This window comes from Neoarius graeffei, chromosome 2 (assembly GCF_027579695.1).
Source record: "Neoarius graeffei isolate fNeoGra1 chromosome 2, fNeoGra1.pri, whole genome shotgun sequence".
NCBI lineage: Eukaryota > Metazoa > Chordata > Actinopteri > Siluriformes > Ariidae > Neoarius > Neoarius graeffei.
In genome coordinates, this window is record NC_083570.1 from 107,261,335 (window position 1) to 107,285,282 (window position 23,948).

At 42.1% G+C, this 23,948-nt stretch overlaps 1 protein-coding gene across 1 annotated transcript; it reads right to left on the minus strand.

Annotated features, from left to right (window-relative positions):
• Positions 1-467: 467 nt before the first annotated feature.
• On the minus strand, positions 468-12,368 carry LOC132870662 (platelet-derived growth factor receptor-like protein). The gene is made up of 5 exons (XM_060904419.1): positions 12,079-12,368; positions 6,131-6,282; positions 4,417-4,710; positions 780-919; positions 468-686 (listed from the first exon to the last, which is right to left on the minus strand). Exons 1-5 carry the CDS (start codon positions 12,366-12,368, stop codon positions 468-470), a joined length of 1,095 nt encoding a protein of 364 aa, XP_060760402.1.
• Between the last annotated feature and the right edge of the window lie 11,580 nt (positions 12,369-23,948).

Sequence of the window (23,948 nt, forward strand, 5' to 3'; positions counted from 1 at the left end):
TCTCTCACCTGTCAATCAAAATGACACTAACCAATCATGAGTGTCTGTGAGTTGATGTATGTGGAAGAAGGCAGAGAGCGATTTCCTCCGAGTGTGTTACGTTTCTCTGTGATGCTGCACGAACAGAAGGTAAAGTCGGCTGGCCTCATGTGTGTCTGAGGAATCACGTGTGAACCTTGAGCCTCACCAGTTGGGAGCTGTTTTGGGATCAGAGAGAGCTGGATAGTGGGTGAGAAATGTCTGGTGACCAAATTGGGTGAAAATGGGCGAAAAAAGTTATAAAAGCAGATAAAAAATCATATAAAAAGATTTTGGGCGGAGTTACAGGTCTCAATTATGTGACGTTCGTTTGTTGTACCTTTTGTTTAAAATTTCATTTTGGATAATTGGTGGTTCTTGGACACCTAACATGGGTGACATCTTGTCCTATGAAAGAAGAATGATGAGTTGTGATTTTTGTGCAGCTCTCAGGTTGTGTGTGGTTTGGTGGGCTTGCGTTTCCTCTGCACGCTGACATTGGTGGAGACGGAGCGAGACCCCTGCAGGTTCTGAGCAGTGCAGGCGTAGGTTCCCTCATCTACCTCCCGCACTTCATCCACTTGCAGGACTGACTGAGAGCGCTGCCGGCTGAGTCCGTCCACCTGCACCGTCTGCACAGTCTCCTGCGTGTAGAGTGGCCGGCCGATCTGAAAACAAGCACACACATGCACATGTCCCATACACTGCTGTTTACAACTCACAGCATGTTTCCTGTATGAGCCATCATTCTATGGACTGACCTTCTGTCCAGGATACTCCCACGTGAAGTCCACCACCACGCCCTGTTCTCCCACCACTGTGCAGGAGAGCTGCAGGTTCACACCCAGAGCCACTGAGGAAGCTGAGGCCTGGATCACAGGGACAGGAGGAGTAGCCGGGTCTGGACCAGACAGGGGAATAAGATCACAGGGTCATCGACAACTCTACGGTTTTTACAGGAAATCATAGTTTCAAAAACTTTCATTGTTACTCTTTATAAATCTAACAATAATGAATTAGTTTCTGCTTAACTGAAATTTAATGACTCTTTAATGTAAAAGGCAAACAGTTAAGTAAAAAAAAAAAATCCAAACAATCAACCTATAGCCAATTCCAGAATTACTGGCATCCATAGCCGCGTACCAGGCAAAAATTATTATAAATATCTCAACAAACAAATACATAAATAAGTGTTTTTTAAATTTATGTTTAACCCAAAAATGCCAAAATAATTGAGAACATAATTTAATAAACAAACAAATAAATATTGTAGATATATGTTGAAACTGTAAATATGATCCAAGACGTGTAAATAATTTTTATATATTTATTCTTGCTTGCCGATAATTCTGGAGTTGATTGCATATACAAAATATGGATTATTTCCTCAAAGAAGAAGAAATTAGAACCTGAATAATTTCAACCACATTACAAAACTACCTCGAATTACTAAACTGTATTGTTTTCTTTCAATACAAGGAAATGTGGGTTGCTTTATCTATTAGACGTGTTGGATGTGCTATATGTGTTGGAGGTGTTAGACGTGTTGGATATGCTACACATATTGCCTGTGTTGGATGCGTTGGACATGTTAGATGTGTTATACATGTTGGATGTGTTTGGTGTGTTGGCTATGTTGGACATGTGCGATGTGCTATGCATGTTGGACATGTGAGATGTGCTAGATATGTAGGACATGGTAGACGTGTTGGCTATGTTGGGCGTGTTAGATGTGCTATACATATTGGCTGCGCTATACATGTTGGATGTGTTATATGTGTTAGACGTGTTGGAAGTGTTAGATGTGTTGGACATGTAGGACATGTTATATATGTTAGATATGTAGGACATGTTGGATGTGTTAGATGTGTAGGACATGTTGGGCATGTTATATGTTTGAGACACGTTGTATGTGTTTGATGTGTAGGACATGTTGAACATGTTGGATGTGTTAGATGTGTAGGACATGTTGGACATGTTATGTGTTAGACACATTGGATGTGTTTGATGTGTAAGACATGTTGAACATGTTGGACATGTTATATGTGTTAGACATTTTGGACATGCTAGATATGTAGGACATGTTATATGTGTTATATATGTCGGACATGTTGGATGTGTTAGATGTGTAGGACATCTTGGATATATGTGTTAGACATGTAGTACATGTTGGACATGTTTTACGTGTTAGATGTGTAGGATATGTTGGGTATGTTATATGTGTTAGAGATGTTGGACATGCTAGATATGTAGGACATGGACATATTTGATATGTTATGTGTTAGATATGTAGAACATGTTGGACATGTTAGATGTGTAGGACATGTTGGACATAGATGTGTAGGACATGTTGGACATGTTAGATGTGTTAGACATGTTTAATGTGTAGGACATTTTAGACATGTTGGACATGTTATATGTGTAGGACATGTTGGATGTGTTAGATGTGTAGGACTTCTTGGATATGTTATATGTGTTAGACATGTAGGACATGCTAGACATGTTGGACATGTTTGACATGTTAGATGTGTAGGACATGTTAGATGTGTAGGACATGTTGGACATGTTATATGTGTTAGAGATGTTGGACATGGGGACGGCACGGTGGTGTAGTGGTTAGCGGTGTCACCTCACAGCAAGAAGGTCCGGGTTCGAGCCCCGTGGCCGGCGAGGGCCTTTCTGTGTGGAGTTTGCATGTTCTCCCCGTGTCCGCGTGGGTTTCCTCCAGGTGCTCCGGTTTCCCCCACAGTCCAAAGACATGCAGGTTAGGTTAACTGGTGACTCTAAGGTGGTGTTTACATTAGACCATATCAGCGGATCATCAGATTAACGTTTTTAAAACGATTCGCGTGCACACAGCAACGCCAATACACGATTCGCATGCATACAGCAACGCCAACACACGGATACGCTAATCACATGACTAATTAGACGGCACATAAGTTGAAATGTGTCAGTGCGGCTCAGCGCTTCCTCCTCAGCGGCTGCGCTCCAAATCACTCCGCCCTGAACAGCGAGTGCCCTCTGGAGGGTGCGCACTCTGGCCCTGCGCAGCTCACAGAGCGCGCGAGTGAAGCGCACGAGCAGTGATTCGGGACTGAGCCGCTGTGTGTGTGATCCCAGTGCATATCGGGCATGCGCAAGTCACTCACCACTTGCAAGTGGAAGGATGGCAAGCCTAAAGACAGTCATAACTACACAATGGGCAGTATTTGCATCTTACCATGAACAACATTAAGAATGACAAAGCAAAGCATTATATTCATACTTTTATACTCTTTAATGGACAACAAAAAGGTGATACAAGGCAGAAACAATAGCAGGAAGTGAAGTCCGCGCCGTTTTTCAGCAGTCGCGTCACATGGCCAACGTGGCATGAACAACACCAGCGAATCAGGAAGGTGGATGTCACAGTGACGTTGTCCAATGACGACGTCAGCTAGAGCTCAGCACTGCGTTTCCTTGTATCTCAATGTTTACACACCACCGGATCAGATACGAACTGGGTTGAATACGTGGGCCCTGGCGGATTCAAGTTGTTCCGCCTGTGGAGTCGTTTCCCAGCATTTTAATGTGAACGGACAGTGCATCCGCGACGAAAACGAGACGGATACGGTCTAATGTAAACACCACCTAAATTGACCGTAGGTGTGAATGTGAGTGTGAATGGTTGTCTGTGTCTATATGTCAGCCTTGTGATGACCTGGCGACTTGTCCAGGGTGTACCCTGCCTTTCGCCCGCAGTCAGCTGGGATAGGCTCCAGCTTGCCTGCGACCCTATAGAACAGGATAAAGCGGCTAGAGATAATGAGATGAGATGAGATGTTGGACATGCTAGATATGTAGGACATGTTGGACATATTTGATATGTGTTAGATATGTAGGATATGTTGGACATGTTCGATGTGTTAGAGATGTTGAACATGCTAGATATGTAGGACATGTTAGATGTGTAGGACATGTTAGATGTGTTAGACATGTTGGACATGTTTGATATGCTAGACACTTTGATGTGTAGGACATTTTGGACATGTTATATGTGTTAGACATGTTGGATGTGTTATATATGTTAGACATGTTGGATATGTTGGATGTGCTAAATGTGTTAGACATCTTGGACGTGTTAGATGTGTAAGACATGTTGGAAGTGTTGGACGTGTTATAGCTGTTAAACATGTTGGCTGTGTTGGATGTGTTAGATATGTTGGATGTGTTAGACATGTTGGACTTGTTGGATATGTTGGATGTGTTAGACATGTTGGACATGTTAGATATGTAGGACACGTTGGACGTGTTATGTGTTCAAGATGTTGGATGTGTTGGACATGTTGGCTGTGTTGGCTCTGTTAGACATGTTGGACGTGTTAGATGTGTAGGATGTGTTGGTCGTGCACTCACAGTGGACGTAGATGAGCATGTACTTGATGGAGCTCTGTCGCAGGGTCCCCACACTGGCCACACAGTACAGAGAACCGGCATGATACGCTTTGGGTCTGTGGATGGTGAAACCACGTGTCACATCATATGAGATCTCAGATCCGTCCACCTTCACCTCCACGGGCGGGAACTCACGGTGCAGGGTGACTTTGGCCTGCAGGTTTGTGACCTGACACGGTAACACTGTGGGCCAGTTACTTCTGAGATGGATAACCTTGTAATAATCTGATGATGGCACGAAGAGCTCCTGAGGGTCTGACACAAGGGACACCCGACGTTTTATTATTTGTATTCACATCCAAACACTTTAACGAGACTTCTGTAAGAGTTGAGAGTTAATGAAAGGCACTTTATATTCAAAAAACAATGTTCCAAAGTGAATTGTGGTGAAGGACCATGTGCTTTCAGTTAACTTTCAAAGGAAAAATGTCCTTTAAAATCTGCTTACTAAACTTAAAATCGACAAATTTCCTGTGAAAATACACAGGAACATAAACATTATGACTTTATACAAGTTGTCAGATGACAAAAAGCCAACGTATTAATTATAGATACAATAAATTCAGAAGAAAATTATGAAAACATCTCATACGGTATATATGTTGCATCTTATCTATTATATACATCCTTGACTTAATTTATTGTTAATTAAATATAGAAATTTTGCTGAAAAAATAGCTGTTTTGATTTAAAAAGAAAAGTAGAAAACTCATGTCATAGTTAATTATCTCATTATCTCTAGCCGCTTTATCCTTCTACAGGGTCGCAGGCAAGCTGGAGCCTATCCCAGCTGACTACGGGTGAAAGGCGGGGTACACCCTGGACAAGTCGCCAGGTCATCACAGGGCCGACACATAGACACAGACAACCATTCACACTCACGGTCAATTTAGAGTCACCAGTTAACCTAACCTGCATGTCTTTGGACTGTGGGGGAAACCCACACGGGGAGAACATGCAAACTCCACACAGAAAGGCCCTCACCGGCCCCGGGGCTCAAACCCAGGACCTTCTTGCTGTGAGGCGACAGCGCTAACCACTACGCCACCGTGCCGCCCCTAGTTAATGATTAAAACTTTAAAAATAATAAAATGTATTGTCAGCTCCGAGTTCAATTTATAATAAAGGACAGTATGTTTTCATGGTTTCTTGAAGAAAAATATAACCTTTTATTATTATTTTTAAACAGAAATATGCAAAATGTCATGCAGTGTGAGAGTAATAGTAAATTAGGAAATGTAAACATTGCAGATTTTGGGGATATTATGAAATTGAAAAGCTGGCATATCAAAAAATAGATGGAAAAATAACTATACATTTTGAAAATGATGTTAAATTATGATATATATTTGCTTTACATTAAATATTTTCAACATTTTTCAATCAGATGTATCCGACAGAAAAAGCTGCTGATGCTAAAATACATTTTTGGTAAGCGTTTTATAGCATACTCACATTTTATGTTCACTACTCATATGCATTTCCACTAATAAAAATTCAGGAAGCTTTTATAACATACACACAGGACTCAGTGTCCCCATGGACTCAATGGAGCTTCATTTTCAATTATAGTTTGGTTGCTTGTAACTTTAGACCACTGTACAGGACATGATGTCATTCCTAACAGCACTATTTTACACAGCCGGACACATTTAAAGTGTAATATTTACATTACCAGGGAAGAAGATGAAGACTTTGAGGGCTTTATCGTACTCTTTCCTGCAGTCTGAGTCCTCGCAGTACAGCGGGTAGCAGGTGTACTCTCCTGTATCGACTCCTGAAGAATTGACTAAAATCAGCACGCCGTATCGATCATACTGCAGCGTCCTAATCAACAACAACAAAAATCATAAATCACAAGGACATCCTTTATGGAAAAATCATATATGTTTCACATGTGATCATGTGAGTAATATGTCATGCCCTGTAATATACGTCATGCCCTGTAATTGCATATACAAAGTGGACGGCATGTAAAATAAATGTGATATATATCTCATTACAATGGCACCTGTCAAGGGGTGGGATATATTGGGCAGCAAGAGAACAGTCAGTTCTTGAAGTCGATGTGTTGGAAGCAGGAAAAATGGGCAAGCGTAAGGAGCGACTTTGACAAGGGCCAAATTGTGATGGCGAGATGACTGGGTCTGAGCATCTCCAAAATGGCACATTTTGTTGGGTGTTCCTGGTATGCAGTGGTTAGTACCTACCAAAAGTGGTCCAAGGATCCAAAAGACAACCGGTGAACCAGCAACAAGGTCATGGGTGTCGAAGGCTCATTGATTCGATACGATATGATACGATATCTACTTTATTGTCAGTTTTCACTGAAATTCATTTTGCATCCCTGAACAAGACTCGTTTTAAAAAAAACAGGACATACATATAACATCACAGGACTATTGCACATTAGTGCCATGCATGTGGAGCATATAGCACCATCAAACAAACAAACAAACATGGAGCCTGGGACCACAGTAGCCCACAGCCTGTTACAAATATAGCAAGACAAAAGACACAGACCTACTTACAGTATAAATACTGTACATACATACATACATACTGCACAAACAGTACTGTACAGTATGCATGCATGCATACATACATACATACATACATACATAACATGGGGACAATTTTCTCTATGGAATGATTGCACTACATACAGTCAATTAAGACTGCAGATTCAACAAAATAATTGATTGATGTATGAAGGAATGTTTAAGTCTGTTGCGGTTGAAGAAGGGAACTCTGACACGCCTATTTGAGGGTAATAATTGATATTCTTGGTGTAGGATGTGTGTGACGTCAGTGGAGATGCATGTGGCCAGTCTGAGCATACTCTTATTGTGGGCTTCCTGGAAAAGGTGTGCTATGGGCAGCCCAATGATCTTAGAGCAGATTTTAATTTGATGTTGGAGTTTAGCTTTATCTGTGACAGAGAGGCTACTATACCAAGCTGTACTGCAGTAAAGCATAACGCTCTGGATCACAGAAGTAAAAAATAAAAAGATTATTTGGGCACTAACCCCAAAGGATCTTAATCTTCGCAGGAAATAGATGCGCTGTTGTATTTTTTTACATGTGAAGTCTATGTGATCGGTCCATGTCAGATTTTGGTCAATCATGACACCCAGGTATTTGTAGGATGGGACTTGAGTGATGTCTGAGTTGTGGATTTTTACTGGAAGTAGTTGGAGATTGGGTGGTTTTCCAAAAATGACCTCCTCGGTCTTCACTGTATTAATGATGAGGTAGTTATTATCACACCATTCAATTAACCAATCCACATTGCTTTGGTACTGAGTGTGATCATCGGATTTTGTGAAAAGAGTCACTAATGTGGAATCGTCTGAGTATTTGAGAAGATATTGATTAGGCACATTGGTGGTACAGTCAGAGGTATACAGGGTAAACAACCTAGGGGAGCTTATGCAACCCTGGGGAACTCCAACATTGGTGGTAATGGGAGAAGATAGTGTGTCGTTTACCTTAACCAGCTGGACACTATTTGTGAGAAAAGAAAAATACCAGTGGATAATGTATGGGTTTATCTGAAACTTAATCATTTTGGACAGAAGTATGTTTGGCTGAATGGTGTTGAACGCTGAAGAAAAATCAAGGAAACGAGCCCTGGCATAAGTGTTGGGTTTGTCCAGATGTTTAGATATGATGTGTACCAGTGTAACCACTGCATCCTCTGTGCTACGGCCTTGTTTGTATGCAAACTGGTATGGGTCTTGAAGCCCCCCCATCTGTCTGTTTAGATGTTGAACTATGATTTTCTCTAGTGACTTCATGATCACTGATGTAAGAGCTATTGGCCGATAGTCATTATGTTCCTTAGGACATTTCTTTTTAGGGATAGGCTTAATGTGGGATGTTTTCCATGCTAAAGGTATATGATGGGTGTCTAGAGACTGCTGGAAAATGGGTTGCCATACAGGAGCTAATTCCCTGGCAAAGGTTTTTAGAATGAGTGTGCTGCTGTGGTCAGGCCCTAAGGCTTTCCTTGTATTATTGCACTGGAAGGTACCTCTGACCTCCTCCACAGTTAAAAGAACTCTGTCGGAGTTGGACAGTTTAATGGTCTTTACTATGTTTTCACAGTCATTGAGGTGGGAGGAAGAATCAAACCTACAGAAAAAGTCATTCAATTCATTTGCAAACATGAGTTCATTTCCAGCACAATGGGTTTGTTGGAGGATGACATTCCAGTCATTTTTTTCATATTGTCCCAGTCTCTTTTAGGGTTTTTTTCTTTGAAGTTTTCCTCCAGCTGATCTCTGTGCACTTGTTTAGCTTCCCTTAGTTTGTTTTTTAAAACCCTTGCCAATTGTTTGCATTTGACGGCATCTTTGTTTTTAAAAGCTACTTTCCTTTTATTGATTACAGTGGCGCTTGAAAGTTTGTGAACCCTTTAGAATTTTCTATATTTCTGCATAAATATGACCTAAAACATCATCAGATTTTCACACAAGTCCTAAAAGTAGATAAAGAGAACCCAGTTAAACAAATGAGACAAAAATATTATACTTGGTCATTTATTTATTGAGGAAAATGATCCAATATTACATATCTGTGAGTGGCAAAAGTATGTGAACCTCTAGGATTAGCAGTTAATTTGAAGGTGAAATTAGAGTCAGGTGTTTTCAATCAATGGGATGACAATCAGGTGTGAGTGGGCAGCCTGTTTTATTTAAAGAACAGGGATCTATCAAAGTCTGATCTTCACAACACATGTTTGTGGAAGTGTATCATGGCACGAACAAAGGAGATTTCTGAGGACCTCAGAAAAAGTGTTGTTGATGCTCATCAGGCTGGAAAAGGTTACAAAACCATCTCTAAAGAGTTTGGACTCCACCAATCCACAGTCAGACAGATTGTGTACAAATGGAGGAAATTCAAGATCATTGTTACCCTCCCCAGGAGTGGTCGACCAACAAAGATCACTCCAAGAGCAAGGCGTGTAATAGTCGTCGAGGTCACAAAGGACCCCAGGGTAACTTCTAAGCAACTGAAGGCCTCTCTCACATTGGCTAATGTTAATATTCATGACTCCACCATCAGGAGAACACTGAACAACAATGGTGTGCATGGCAGGGTTGCAAGGAGAAAGCCACTGCTCTCCAAAAAGAACATTGCTGCTTGTCTGCAGTTTGCTAAAGATCACGTGGACAAGCCAGAAGTCTATTGGAAAAATGTTTTGTGGACGGATGAGACCAAAATAGAACTTTTTGGTTTAAATGAGAAGCGTTATGTTTGGAGAAAGGAAAACACTGCATTCCAGCATAAGAACCTGATCCCATCTGTGAAACATGGTGGTGGTAGGATCATGGTTTGGGCCTATTTTGCTGTATCTGGGCCAGGACGGCTTGCCATCATTGATGGAACAATGAATTCTGAATTATACCAGTGAATTCTAAAAGAAAATGTCAGGACATCTGTCCATGAACTGAATCTCAAGAGACGGTGGGTCATGCAGCAAGACAACGACCCAAAGCACACAAGTTGTTCTACCAAAGAATGGTTAAAGAAGAATAAAGTTAATGTTTTGGAACGGCCAAGTCAAAGTCCTGACCTTAATCCAATCGAAATGCTGTGGAAGGACCTGAAGCGAGCAGTTCATGTGAGGAGACCCACCAACATCCCAGAGTTGAAGCTGTTCTGTACGGAGGAATGGGCTAAAATTCCTCCAAGCCGGTGTGCAGGACTGATCAACAGTTACTGCAAATGTTTAGTTGCAGTTATTTCTGCACAAGGGTGTCACACCAGATACTGAAAGCAAAGGTTCACATACTTTTGCCACTCCCAGATATGTAATATTGGATCATTTTCCTCAATAAATAAATGACCCAGGATAATATTTTTGTCTCATTTGTTTAACTGGGTTCTCTTTATCTACTTTTAGGACTTGTATGAAAATCTGATGATGTTTTAGGTCATATTTATAAAGAAATATAGAAAATTCTAAAGGGTTCACAAACTTTCAAGCACCACTGTATGTCTTTAATGTCCTTAGACACAAATCGCTTGTTGTTGGGATAAATCTTTATTCGTTTGGTGGGGACAAACGCACTTTATTCGCATGGGGCACAAAGGCTAGCCCATATAATCCAATCCCAAATAAGAGCTACTGTAGCACAAACTGCTGAATAAGTTAATGCTGGCTAAAACAGAAAGGTGTCAGTATTAACTTTTTCAGCAGTTTGTGCTACAGTCGCTCTTCTGTGTGTTTGTGAAGGTACCATTGATATACTGGGGCGTATATTGGGATTTTAGAGAGATGTATTCATTAAGGCGGTGTCTCTTCCCAGGAAGTCTATACTTATTTGAGCAGGACAATGCCAGGCCTCATTCTGCATGGGCTACAACAGTGTGGCTTTGTAGACATAGAGTGCTTGTACTTGACTGGCCTGCTGTCAGTCCAGATCTGTCTCCTATTAAGAATGTATGGTGCATCGTGAAGAGGAGAATCAGACAACGGCGATAACGGACTGTTGAACAGCTGAAGTCTTGTATCAAGCAAGAGTGGACAAAAATTTCAATTGCAAAACTGCAACAATTAGTATCTTCAGATCTCATACGATTAAAAAGTGTTATTAAAGAAAAGGCGATATCATACAGTGGTAATAATGCCTTTGTCCAGACTTTTTATTTTATATTTTTGAATGAGTTGCAGGCATCAAATTTTGTTGCTGGTTCACCAGTTGTCCAGTGGACCACTTTTGGTAGGTACTAATGGCTGCATACCGGGAACATCCCACAAGATATGTCATTTTGGAGACGCTCAGATGCAGTCATCTAGCCATCACAATTTGGCCCTTGTCAAAGTCACTCCTGACGCTTGCCCATTTTTTCTCCTTCCAACACATCAACTTCAAGAACCGACTGTTCTCTTGCTGCCTAATATATCCCACCCCTCGACAGATGCCATTGTCATGAGATAATCAGTGTAATTCACTTCACTTCTCAGTGGATTTAATGTTATAGTTGATGGATGTATATATATAGATATCAAATAAATTATGAATGCACAATTGTGGAGTGTCAGTAACATGATAGAGAGCGCCACTTCCAGTCAGACTACAAACATGGCCGATCTGAACTACAACACCCAAGAACCACAGCGCCCTCTATCGCCTGTCTATTAATTACACCCGTCACTCATTTCCTGGCTAATCAGCTCATGCTATATAAACTATAAACACCTCTCCCACACTCACTCAACGCGAAGTATCATTCAGTGTCTTACCTGTCATACCAAGCCTTGTTATTCTGCCTGCCTTATTGTGTTCTCGACCCTCGTTATTGTCTTGTTCTCGCTACTCTTTAGTCTAGCCCTTATTACTCTGTCTGCCGACTGATCAACCCCTGCCTGTCCCTCGACTTCAATTTTGTCTAGCGTTTTGGATTTGTTTGCCAGTCTGCGTTCCCTGCTCTCCCCTGCATCCTGACAGAGTCTAAACATATTTCAGACCTTCAAATGTTACACATAATCCAAATGGTAAAAATCCAAATTAAGTCCATTTCAGTTCCTGGTTATAAAACTACAAATTGGAGAAATGGTGGGGAGAGGGGTGTTGGTGTGTGTGTGAATACTTATTGCAAGCAGTCACGTACCTGAGTCGTCCTTCATCGTCCTCCTGCAGGTAAAATGGGACGTCCCACTGCACACGACTGCCTTTACACCTCAGCTCCAGTTTGTCCCCTGCAGGGACCGACAGTGTCTTCCCCACCTTCTCGAACTTCCCCTTCCCCACTACTCGATTCAGGTATGGCAGAGGCTTGGCTGGGGGCGTGGCTTTAATTTTGACTGATGTGGATTTGTTCTTTTTCTCGGCCTCTTTCTTCACCTTTACCTTCTCTTTCATCTTCTTGTCTCCTGCTGGCTTCGGCTCCTTTTGGCTCATTACTGTATGTTTATAGGATATCATGTTATTGTTTCATTTAAACCTGTATACCACAGAGCTGTTGAATTCTCAATTCTGATTGGTCAGAAGGTGCTCAGCAGCTTGCTGTAATATGTTATCGTTTCTATAGTAACAGCCCATTCTTAGCAATTTGTACAGCAAATGCTCCAAATAAATGAATTTTAAAAAAAACCCAAGGAAATTGTTGATATGAAGATTATTTAACATTTATGAAAAGAATCCAGCCACTGGGGGTGTATAAGCGTACTCTTGGTGCTGGTCCCAAGCCCGGATAAATTGGAGAGGGTTGCGTCAGGAAGGGCATCCAGCATAAAACTGTGCCAAATCTAACATGTGGAATGAAAAGAGAAATACCATAACAGATCGGTCGGGGCCCGGGTTAACAACGACTGCCTCTGGTACTGGTGGTCAACAGGGTGCCGGTGAAAAGTGTGCTACTGTTGCACCAAAACGGAGAAGGAGAAAGAGAGGGGGGAGGCATGTTAGGAGAGAGCGTGAAAGATGGAAGGGAAGAAGCTTAGAATTGAGGGTAGGAACACTGAATGTGGGAACATTGACTGGCAGAGTGAGAGAGTTAGCAGGTATGATGGAAAGAAGGAAGTTGGACATTTTGTGTGTGCAGGAGACGAGGTGGAAAGGAAGCAAGGCCAAGAACATTGGAGATGGATGTAAGTTGTTTTATTATGGAGTTGATGGAAAGAGAAATGGTGTTGGTATTGTTTTGAAGGGAGTTGGTCAACAGTGTGATTGATGTGAAGAGGGTGTCAGAGTGATAGGCATGAAGTTGGAGATTCAAGGAGTGGTAATCAATGTTGTGTGTGCATACGCCCCACAAGTTGGATATGAGAATGAAGAGAAAGAGTCTTTCTGGGAAAAGATGGATGAAGTGGTAGAAAGTATACCGAGGGAGGAGCGCGTGCTGATAGGAGCAGATTTCAACGGACATGTTGGCGAGGGAAACAGAGGAGATGAGGATGTGATGAGCAGATATGGTGTAAGAGAGAGAAATGCGGAAGGGCAAATGGTGGTTGATTTTTCAAAAAGGATGAATTTGGCAATAGTCAATACATACTTTGAGAAGAAAGAGCAGCACAGGGTGACATTTAAAAGTGGAGGAAGATCTACACAGGTGGACTGCATACTCTGCAGAAGAGGTAACCTGAAGGAGATTGGAGACTGTAAAGTGATGGCAGGGGAGAGTGTAGCTAGACAACATCAAGTGGTCGTGTGCAGGATGAGCTTGAAAGTGAAAAAGAGGAAGCGTGAAATAGCGGAGCCGAAGATTAAGTGGTGGAAACTAAAAGAGGCTGAACATCAGAAGGAGTTTAGGGAAGAAATGAGACGAGCATTGAGTGGTCATGGAAGTCTGCCAGAAGATTGGAATACTACTGCTGTACTAGTAAGAGAGGCAGCAAGGAAGGTGCTAGGGTGGTCATCGGGAAGGAGGAAGGAAGACAAGGAGACATGGTGGTGGAACAAAGAAGTGCAGAAAAATATAAAAGAGAAGAGGCTAGCAAAGAAGAATTGGGACGATCAGAGAGACAAGGAAAGCAGGCGGTTATACAGAGAGACGAGACAGAAGGCAAAAAGAGCGGTAGCGAAGGCAAAAGCAGATGCATACCAGGAGTTGTATAAAAGACTGGAGACCAAAGAAGGAGAGAAAGACCTGTACAGACTAGCTAGGCAGAGAAACAGGGAAGCGAGGGAGGTACAGCAGGTAAGAGTGATGAAAGATGTAAATGGAAATGTGCTGACAAAGAGAGTGTATTAAGAAGGTGGAAAGAGTACTTTGAGGATTTATTAAATGAGGAGAATCCAAGAGAGAAAAGGTCAGATTCATTGGAGACAGCAAATCAGGAAGCAGAGTTGGTTAGTAAGGATGAGGTGAGGGCAACCATGAAAAGAATGAAGACTGGGAAAGCAGTCGGACCGGATGGTATCCCGATTGAGGCTTGGAGATGTTTGGGTGAGACGGCTGTGGAGTTCCTAACGAGATTGTTTAATAACATCCTAGAAAATGAGAAAATGCCAAATGAATGGAGAAAGAGTGTGCTAGTCCCAATATACAAGAATAAGGGAGATGTACAGAGCTGCAGTAATTACAGAGGGATAAAATTAATGAGCCACACCATGAAGCTATGGGAAAGGGTATTGGAGGCGAGATTGAGAAGACAGGTAGCAATCTGTGAACAACAGTACAGGTTTATGCCAAGGAAGAGCACGTCGGATGCAATTTTTGCTTTAAGAATGTTAATGGAGAAGTACAGAGAAGGCCAGAGAAAGCTACATTGTGTGTTTGCAGACCTGGAGAAGGCATACGATAGAGTGCCGAGAGATGAGTTATGGTATTGTATGAGAAAAAGTGGAGTGAATGAGAAGTATATTAGAGTGGTGCAAGACATGTATGAGAACAGTGAAACAGCAGTGAGGTGTGCAGTTGGAACAAGTGAATGGTTCAAGTGAAGATGGGACTCCATCAAGGATCTGCTTTGAGTCCTTTTTTGTTTGCCATAGTGATGGATAGCTTGACAGACAAAGTGAGGCAAGAGTCACCATGGAACATGATGTTTGCGGACGATATTGTGATATGTGGTGAAAGTAGAAAGGAGGTTGAGTTGGGTTTGGAGAGATGGAGCGTTGGAACGAAGAGGAATGAAGGTGAGAAGTAGCAAAACAGAATACATGTGCATCAGTGAGAATGGGGATGAGAGTGTAGTGAAGATGCAAGGAGTAGATGTAAAGAAAGTTGGTGAATTAAAGTACCTGGGGTCAACTGTGCAGGAAAATGGGGGCTGCGATAGTGAGGTGAGAAAGAGAGCGCAGGCAGGGTGGAGCAGTTGGAGAAGGATTTTGGGAGTCATTTGTGATAGGAAAGTCCCAGCAAAAGTGAAAGGTAAGATGTATAAGACAGTAGTGAGACCAGCTGTGATGTATGGATTGGATACCGTACCCTTAAAGGAACAGTCCACCGTACTTCCATAATGAAATATGCTCTTATCTGAATTGAGACGAGCTGCTCCGTACCTCTCCGAGCTTTGCGCGACCTCCCAGTCAGTCAGACGCAGTCAGACGCGCTGTCACTCCTGTTAGCAATGTAGCTAGGCTCAGTATGGCCAATGGTATTTTTTGGGGCTGTAGTTAGATGTGACCAAACTCTTCCACGTTTTTCCTGTTTACATAGGTTTATATGACCAGTGACATGAAACAAGTTCAGTTACACAAATTGAAACGTAACGATTTTCTATGCTATGGAAAGTCCGCACTATAATGACAGGCGTACTAACACCTTCTGCGCGCTTCGACAGTGCATTGATATCTGAGCTCCGTATCAATGCGCTGCCGAAGCGTGCAGAAGGTGTTAGTACGCCTGTCATTATAGTGCGGACTTTCCATAGCATAGAAAATCGCTACGTTTCAATTTGTGTAACTGAACTTGTTTCATGTCACTGGTCATATAAACCTATGTAAACAGGAAAAACGTGGAAGAGTTTGGTCGCATCTAACTACAGCCCCAAAAAATACCATTGGCCATACTGAGCCTAGCTACATTGCTAACAGGAGTGACAGCGCGTCTGACTGACTGGGAGGTCGCGCAAAGCTCTGAGAGGTACGGAGCAGCTCGTCTCAATTCAGATAAGAGCATATTTCATTATGGAAGTACGGTGGACTGTTCCTTTAATGAAGAGACAGGAGGCAAAGTTGGAGGTGGCGGAGTTGAGGATGTTAAGGTTTGCGATGGGAGTGATAAGGTCGGACAGGATAAGGAACGAGCACATCAGAGGGACAGCACATGTGGAGAGCTTGGGAATTAAGCTAAGAGAGATGAGACTGGGGCGGCACGGTGGTGTAGTGGTTAGTGCTGTCGCCTCACAGCAAGAAAGTCTGGGTTCAAGCCCTGTGGCCAGTGAGGACCTTTCTGTATAGAGTTTGCATGTCCTCCCCGTGTTAGTGTGGGTTTCCTCCAGTTTCCCCCACAGTCCAAAGACATGCAGGTTAGGTTAACTGGTGACTCTAAATTGACCATAGGTGTGAATGTGAGTGTGAATGGTTGTCTGTATCTATGTGTCAGCCCTGTGAAGACCTGGCGACTTGTCCAGGGTATACCCCGCCTTTCGCCCGTGGTCAGCTGGGATAGACTCCAGCTTGCCTGCGACCCTGTAGAACAGGATAAAGCGGCTAGAGATAACGAGATGAGATGAGATGAGACTGAGATGGTATGGGCACATCCTGAGAAGAGATGCAGAGCATGTGGGAAGGAGAATGTTGAGGATGGAGCTGCCAGGCAAACGAAAACGAGGAAGGCCAAAGTGGAGATACATGGATGTGGTGAGAGAGGACATGAAAGTGGCAGGTGTGGTAGAGAAGGAGGTGGAAGACAGGGTGTAATGGAGATGAAAGATCCGCTGTGGCGACCCCTGATCAGGAGCAGCCAAAAGAAGAAGAAGATTTAACATTTATGGAAAGAGTCTCCAGTGTCAGCATTTTGTAACAGTCAACTGTAATGTCTTCAGGACAGAGATGTTTCCATTTTCCATTTTCTCAGGAACGTAAGAAGCTGCATTTTTTGTCTTAACTTTAAAAGAGGAAAAAAGAGAGGCTGGTGAGGGAATGGCTGTTTATATCTGCTACGATTTAAGTAATATCCTGAACTAACTGGTTTCATAACTATAGAGATTTAGTAAATAAAACTTTGGAATTGTTACCTTTTTGTTGTGGTGTAAAAGGAATAAAACACTTCAGGACATGAGGTTATAGGAAAATAATCCACTTTCATGCAGTAACAGTGACTTGTGGGTGGTAAGAGAGCAACTGGACTTGCTTGAAGATTCTTGAAGACGTTTCACCTCTCATCCGAAAGGCTTCTTCAGGTCTGTCTGACTAATAGGGAGTATCAGGTATTTATCCTCTCATGGATGAAAAGCAATCCTAAGGTGTCGTTGAGTCATCCTGTTGGCGTGGGTCACTGGGGGCTGGGTGTGAACGGCCTCGAGAGTCGTTGGGGTGATCAATGGATTGCTGGTTCTCTCTGTCCTCCTGTGAGTCACTGAAAACAGCTGGGTTTTGGTGTGCATTCAGTTGTCTGTGAAGTGTGCCAACAGAGGTGGGGGTCGAAGACATCATTTATCAGTCACCTACAATGCAGTCCTTGGCACACTTCACAGACACCTGAATGCACACCAAAACCCAGCTGTTTTCAGTGACTCACAGGAGGACAAAGAGAACCAGCAATCCATTGATCACCCCAACAACTCTCGAGGCCGTTCACACCCAGCCCCCAGTGACCCACGCCAACAGGATGACTCAATGACACCTTAGGATTGCTTTTCATCCATGAGAGGATAAATACCTGATACTCCCTATTAGTCAGACAGAACTGAAGAAGCCTTTCGGATGAGAGGTGAAACGTCTTCAAGAATTTTCAAGCAAGTCCAGTTGCTCTCTTTACCACCCACAAATTACTATGACCTGGATGACTGAGAATCTTCACAGACAGTAACAGTAACTCTACTTCATATCGGGCCACATCACATTATAACTTCATTTTCCTTGATCATTTTCCTATTACAGCACATCCCACATAGTGTTTTATTCCTTATACAGTATATTGTATTATTTGTGTGCAAGCAACATGAAGGTCTTGAGGTTTGGGTTAAAAGAAGAAAATAATATTGATTAAAGAATGCCTTTTATGCAGTGCTTCCTTCAAATGATATCATCTTGCATATAGTATCCATCCATCCATCCATCCATTATCCATCCTGCTTATCCGTCAGGGTTGTGGTGGAAGATGGAACCAATCCCAGCCCACCTCATGTTCAAGCTGGGGTTCACATTCACCTTTATGGGCAATTTAGGGTAGCCAGTTGACCTAATCCACATGTCTTTGGACTATGGGAGGAAACCAGAGCACCTGGAGGAAACCCACACAAGCATGAGGAGAACATGCAAACTTCATAAAGAAAAGACCCAGTCAGCCATGAAGTTCGAACCCAGAACCTTCTTTCTTGCTTCTATACCTATTATAGTTTTTCTATTACAGGTGCATCTCAAAAAATTTGAATATCATGAAAGAGTTAATTGTTTTTCATAATTTAAATCAAAAAGGTAAACTTTCATATATATTCCAGGGCTTGAAATTCATATATATATTTTCATCAGCCAGCCGGACTAGTTACCTTCCAAAGTAACTCGCCAAACAAAATCAACTCACCAAAATTTGTTCATGTATGAATTTTACTCCTGTCAAAAATAATGCAAAAGAGAGTAGTTACCATTGTTCATGACTAATGTGCATTTATTTCAAGACCCGAGTATTTTGATACTGTTGTTAAATACATAAATGAGAACAACACAGAGCACCATAATATAATATCAACAAATAATAATATATTGGAAAACTTGGCAACTTGGTGTATGAGTATTGAAAACAAATATACTTACTATCATGACTATAGCACCCAAAACATGCCCAACATGCTTTGTAGTGCTGCTGCCTTTCGTGATGACAGGTTTTTTTTGCACACTTTACAAACTGGCATTTGCTGTTCCACGTCCTCCTCACGATATCCAAAAAAATGCCAGATGACTGACCCCTTACTAGTTCTTTTAGGAACCAATTTGTCCGCTTCCATTTTTAATTTGTCGCTGAAATTGACAGAGCTTACACGGTAGCCGATGCAACACCAGCGATTGCACGAACCGAGTCAGCGCTGTAAACCGAAACTAGAAAATCTTCCCGCAAGTTCCTTTCAGCACCAAGATGTCACCCGGGATTGGTTGGCGAGTGTGTGACATTATTGTTTTGTTTTATTTTTTTTTTTACCCTTAGGCAGCCTCTCACGTTACTGCCTGAGGGACAGGGAGAAAACCACCGGAAAAGGTTTTAAACAAACGCAACAAACACGAAACAAACTCAGGTTGGCAGATGACCATAAAATACTCGATAGTTACAATATAATAATTTTACATATCCCACACAGAATTTTCGGAGATATATCGAGTATATTCAATATATCGCACAGCCCTAGTCTGAATCTTCGCTTCATATATATTTTTTATTTTCAACTAGCCAGCCGGGCTGGCTAGTGACAGGAATTACCTGCCAAATGACAAATTAAGTCGCCTCGGGCGACCGGACCACCGCAAATTTCGAGCCCTGTATTCAGTGTTGCCAGATACTGCTGACGTTTTCCAGCCCAAAACATGTTCAAATCTGCCAAAATGCACTTAAAACCGCCCAATCTGGCAACACTGCCTGTATTCTATATTCATTACATGTAAAGTGAAATATTTCTTGCCTTTTTTTTGTTTTAATTTTGATGATTATGGCTTACAGCTCATGAAAATCAGAAATCCATCCATCCATTATCTCTAGCCGCTTTATCCTGTTCTACAGGGTCGCAGGCAAGCTGGAGCCTATCCCAGCTGACTACGGGCGAAAGGTGGGGTACACCCTGGACAAGTCGCCAGATCATCACAGGGCTGACACATAGACACAGACAACCATTCACACTCACATTCACACCTACGGTCAATTTAGAGCCACCAATTAGCCTAACCTGCATGTCTTTGGACTGTGGGGGAAACCGGAGCACCCGGAGGAAACCCACGCAGACACGGGGAAGCATGCAAACTCCACACAGAAAGGCCCTCGTCAGCTGCTGGGCTTGAACCCAGGACCTTCTTGCTGTGAGGTGACAGTGCTAAGCACTACATCACCATGCTGCCCAATCAGAAATCCAGTATCTCAAATTATTAGAATATTTCCTAAGATCAATCAAAAGAGGATTTACAGTACAGAAATGTCTGACTTCTGAAAAGTATGTTCATTTATGCACTCAGTACTTGGTTGGGGCTCCTTTACCATGACTTACTGCATCAGTGTGGCGTGGCATGGAGGCGATCAGCCTGTGGCACTGCTGAGGTGTTACTGAAGCCCAGGTTGCTTTGATAGCAGCCTTCAGCTCATCTGTATTTTTGGGTCAGGTGTTTCTCATCTTCCTCTTGACAATACCACATAGATTCTCTCTGGGGTTCAGGTCAGGCAAGTTGGCTGGCCAATCAAGCACAGTAATGTCATGATCAGCAAACCATTTGGTAGTAGTTTTGGCACTGTGGGTAGGTGCTGAGTCCTGCTGGAAAAGGAACTCATCTCCATAAAGCTTGTCAGCAGATGGAAGCATGAAGTGCTCTAAAATCTCCTGGTAGACACTGCATTGACTTTGGACTTGATAAAATACAGTGGACCAACACCAGCAGATGACATGGCACCCCAAATCATCACAAACTGTGGAAACCTCACACTGGACTTCAAACACCTTGGATTCTGTGCCTCTCCACTCTTCCCCCAGACTCTAAGACCTTGATTTCCAAATGAAATGCAAAATTTTATTTATTTTCATCTGAAAAGAGGACTTTGTACCACTAAGCAACATTCCAGTTCTTTCTCTCCTTAGCCCAGGTAAGACACTTCTGACATTGTCTCTGGTCCAGGAGGGGCCTAATATTAGGAATGTAACAGTTGTAGCCCCTTTCCTGAAGACGTCTGTGCATAGAGGCTCTTGATACACTGACACCAGCCTCAGTCCACTCTTTGTGAAGCTCTCCCAAGTTCTTGAATCAACTTTTCTTGACAATCCTACCAAGGCTGCAGTCATCCCTGTTGCTTGTGCACCTTTTCCAGCCAGCCTTTTCAGCACTGACCTTCTGTGGCTTACACTCCTTGTAGATGATGTCGATGGTCATCTTCTGGACAACTGTCAAGTCAGCAGTCTTCCCCATGATTGTGGTTGTGCGGACTGAACTAGACTGAGAGACACATGATATTTCTACTGTTTTTTTCAAACTCAAAATTAAATATTCTCATATTTTGAGATTTTTTTTTCTCATATTTTGAGATTTTTTTTGAGCGCTTCAGATGCTTATTTGTGCCCACTGCCATCACAGTGGAGAATATAGACTGCCATCATGCTGACCAGTGCTGCCCACACAAACACTTTCTCCTGCACTGGACTCATGTGGAACATTGCACACAGCACACACATGTATATATTCTGTGTATTTTGCCCTTTTTAGCTCATCTGGCTGCAGGGCAGGCTGGATGAGCTTATGCGATCACGTGTCATCCGTCTGTCGTCCATCCGTTGTCCATCCACAACTTACAAAAATCACGACTCTTCCTACAGGATTGATCGGATGTCAATCAAACTTACAAACAATGTTCCCCAGGTGGGTGTGCATAAAAGTCATCAAGCTGGTGGTGCCACCTGTCATATTTACAATTTTATGGGTATCTTGGCCAGTATGAGCCAAGGTATGCTCCTCATTGAGGCTGTTTTATTCTCTATTGCCAAATTGCGCTTTTTTTAAAAAATCTGCACTATTATCATGTACCTTATCACATATTGTACTATTATTGTTTACAGTTCCACCACTTATGTTTCAGAACACTTACTGCTACCTCACTTCATTGTGTCACTTTATACGGCTCTACACCAGTGGGTTATACACATCACTAGTGCATGTAGTGCCACTTCCATTTCTTATTGTTTGTTGCTGTCTTTTGTGAGCAATTGTCCTTATTTAGTTCTGTTTTTATTCTATTTTATTTGCTTCTTTTTTTCCTTAGTCTACATTTATCTATATTTTACTCTGTACTTGAGCGACTGTAACTTCTGAATTTCCTCTCATAGGGATCAATAAGGGAATGTCTTGTCTTGTCTGTCTGTGTCTTGTCTTGTCTGTCTGTGTCTTGTCTGTCTGTCTTGTCTGTCTGTCTGTGTCTTGTCTTGTCTGTCTGTGTCTTGTCTGTCTATCTGTGTCTTGTCTGTCTGTGTCTTGTCTTGTCTGTCTGTCTTTGTCTTGTCTGTCTGTCTTTGTCTTGTCTGTCTGTCTGTGTCTTGTCTGTCTGTCTGTGTCTTGTCTTTCTGTCTGTCTCTTGTCTGTCTGTCTGTCTGTCTGTCTGTGTCTTGTCTGTCTGTCTGTGTCTTGTCTGTCTGTCTCTTGTCTTGTCTGTCTGTCTTGTCTTGTCTGTCTGTCTGTGTCTTGTCTGTCTGTCTGTGTCTTGTCTGTCTGTCTGTCTGTGTCTTGTCTGTCTGTCTGTGTCTTGTCTGTCTGTGTCTTGTCTGTCTGTCTTGTCTGTCTGTCTGTCTGTGTCTTGTCTGTCTGTCTTGTCTGTCTGTCTGTGTCTTGTATCAGGAGCTGAGGACGTGTTTAGAAGCTCCGTTTTCAGGACAGAGGAGTTAGCATTTTATCAATAACACGACAAGCTGCTTTTTGTCTTATTACCATCAAGAAAAATCTAGTTATAGTACAGTACTGTGCAAAAGTCTTAGGTACCCTATTTTTTTCCATACAAACTTTGTTATAGATTTCTATTTTATGACTTTTACATTATCGAGTCAGTACAAAAACATTTTAGAGTCCAAATGTTCATTTTCCAGCACAAAATTAAACATTACAGAAAAAAAATGTTTGTATCTGAGCAGCATATTACATAAGAGAGCACTTTTCAGATTAAAAAAGAAAACATAATGAAGGCTACTGGGTTTTGGTGCAAAATTAAGAAGCGAGTGTGACAGTCAAAGTGTCCAGAAGAACTGTGGCTGGTTCTGTAAGATGCTCAGTAAAACCTACAGCTCATTTCCTTAGAAAACTGCACTCATTGTACCTGAAACTACCATTTTTTTAAAAAGTAAAGGGTCATCTCACACCAAATACTGACTTTTTCATTTATTATGGCTTACTTATTACGGTTTATCGTTTTTCCCCCATTTCATTATTTTTCAGTTGTTTTGAGTCCACAGTATGTGCCTAAGACCTTTCTACAATACCATACAAGGATTCTTTGGAATAAGTCTGAATTTAGCTATAGGATTTTGATGTTGCCAGTGAGACACTCACCCAGCTGAAAAAGCAACGTGCAGACCAGCAGGGAAGAAAACACCACCACAACCAGCTTCATGATACACCGCTTTCACAAAATAACACTGAAATGCCCACAAAAAATAACACACAAAACCTCTTTTTAATTCTGTCAGTTTTTCTCCATGCAAGGCAGACTGAGAGTGAAGTGAGACAGGCTCGACACACATTCCTGCTCTCAAAGACAGCATTTACACTCCAAATTCCTCAGGCTTCACTCAGGAAGTGCTCACGTTTACCCAGCTGGAGAAAAACAGACCGTGAAAATGCCCAACAATCTGTTCAGGGCATTTTTCATGTGTAGTTCATGTGTAGTTTCATCTGTTCATGTGTTGTTCTTGCCATCTGTTCCAGTTGACACCCTTCTTTGGTTAAAGTGTGTCTGGGTGTTTATACGGTATATGTGTGTGTTGAAGTATAAACAGTGGGGAGCAGTTGGGGTTCGGTGCTTACTTTCTTGTTGGTTTAAAGCATTAAAGTGGGTTTAGTAAGAACCCTGTTGGGCTTTGTCATAATTTTCATGAAGCATGCCAGTGATTATTTGCTTAGATCTGAACTCATGGTCGAGTTTTATTTAAAATGTTTATGATGGTTTCCAAAACAACTTGGATAATGATACAGGAATGTTTTTTTATA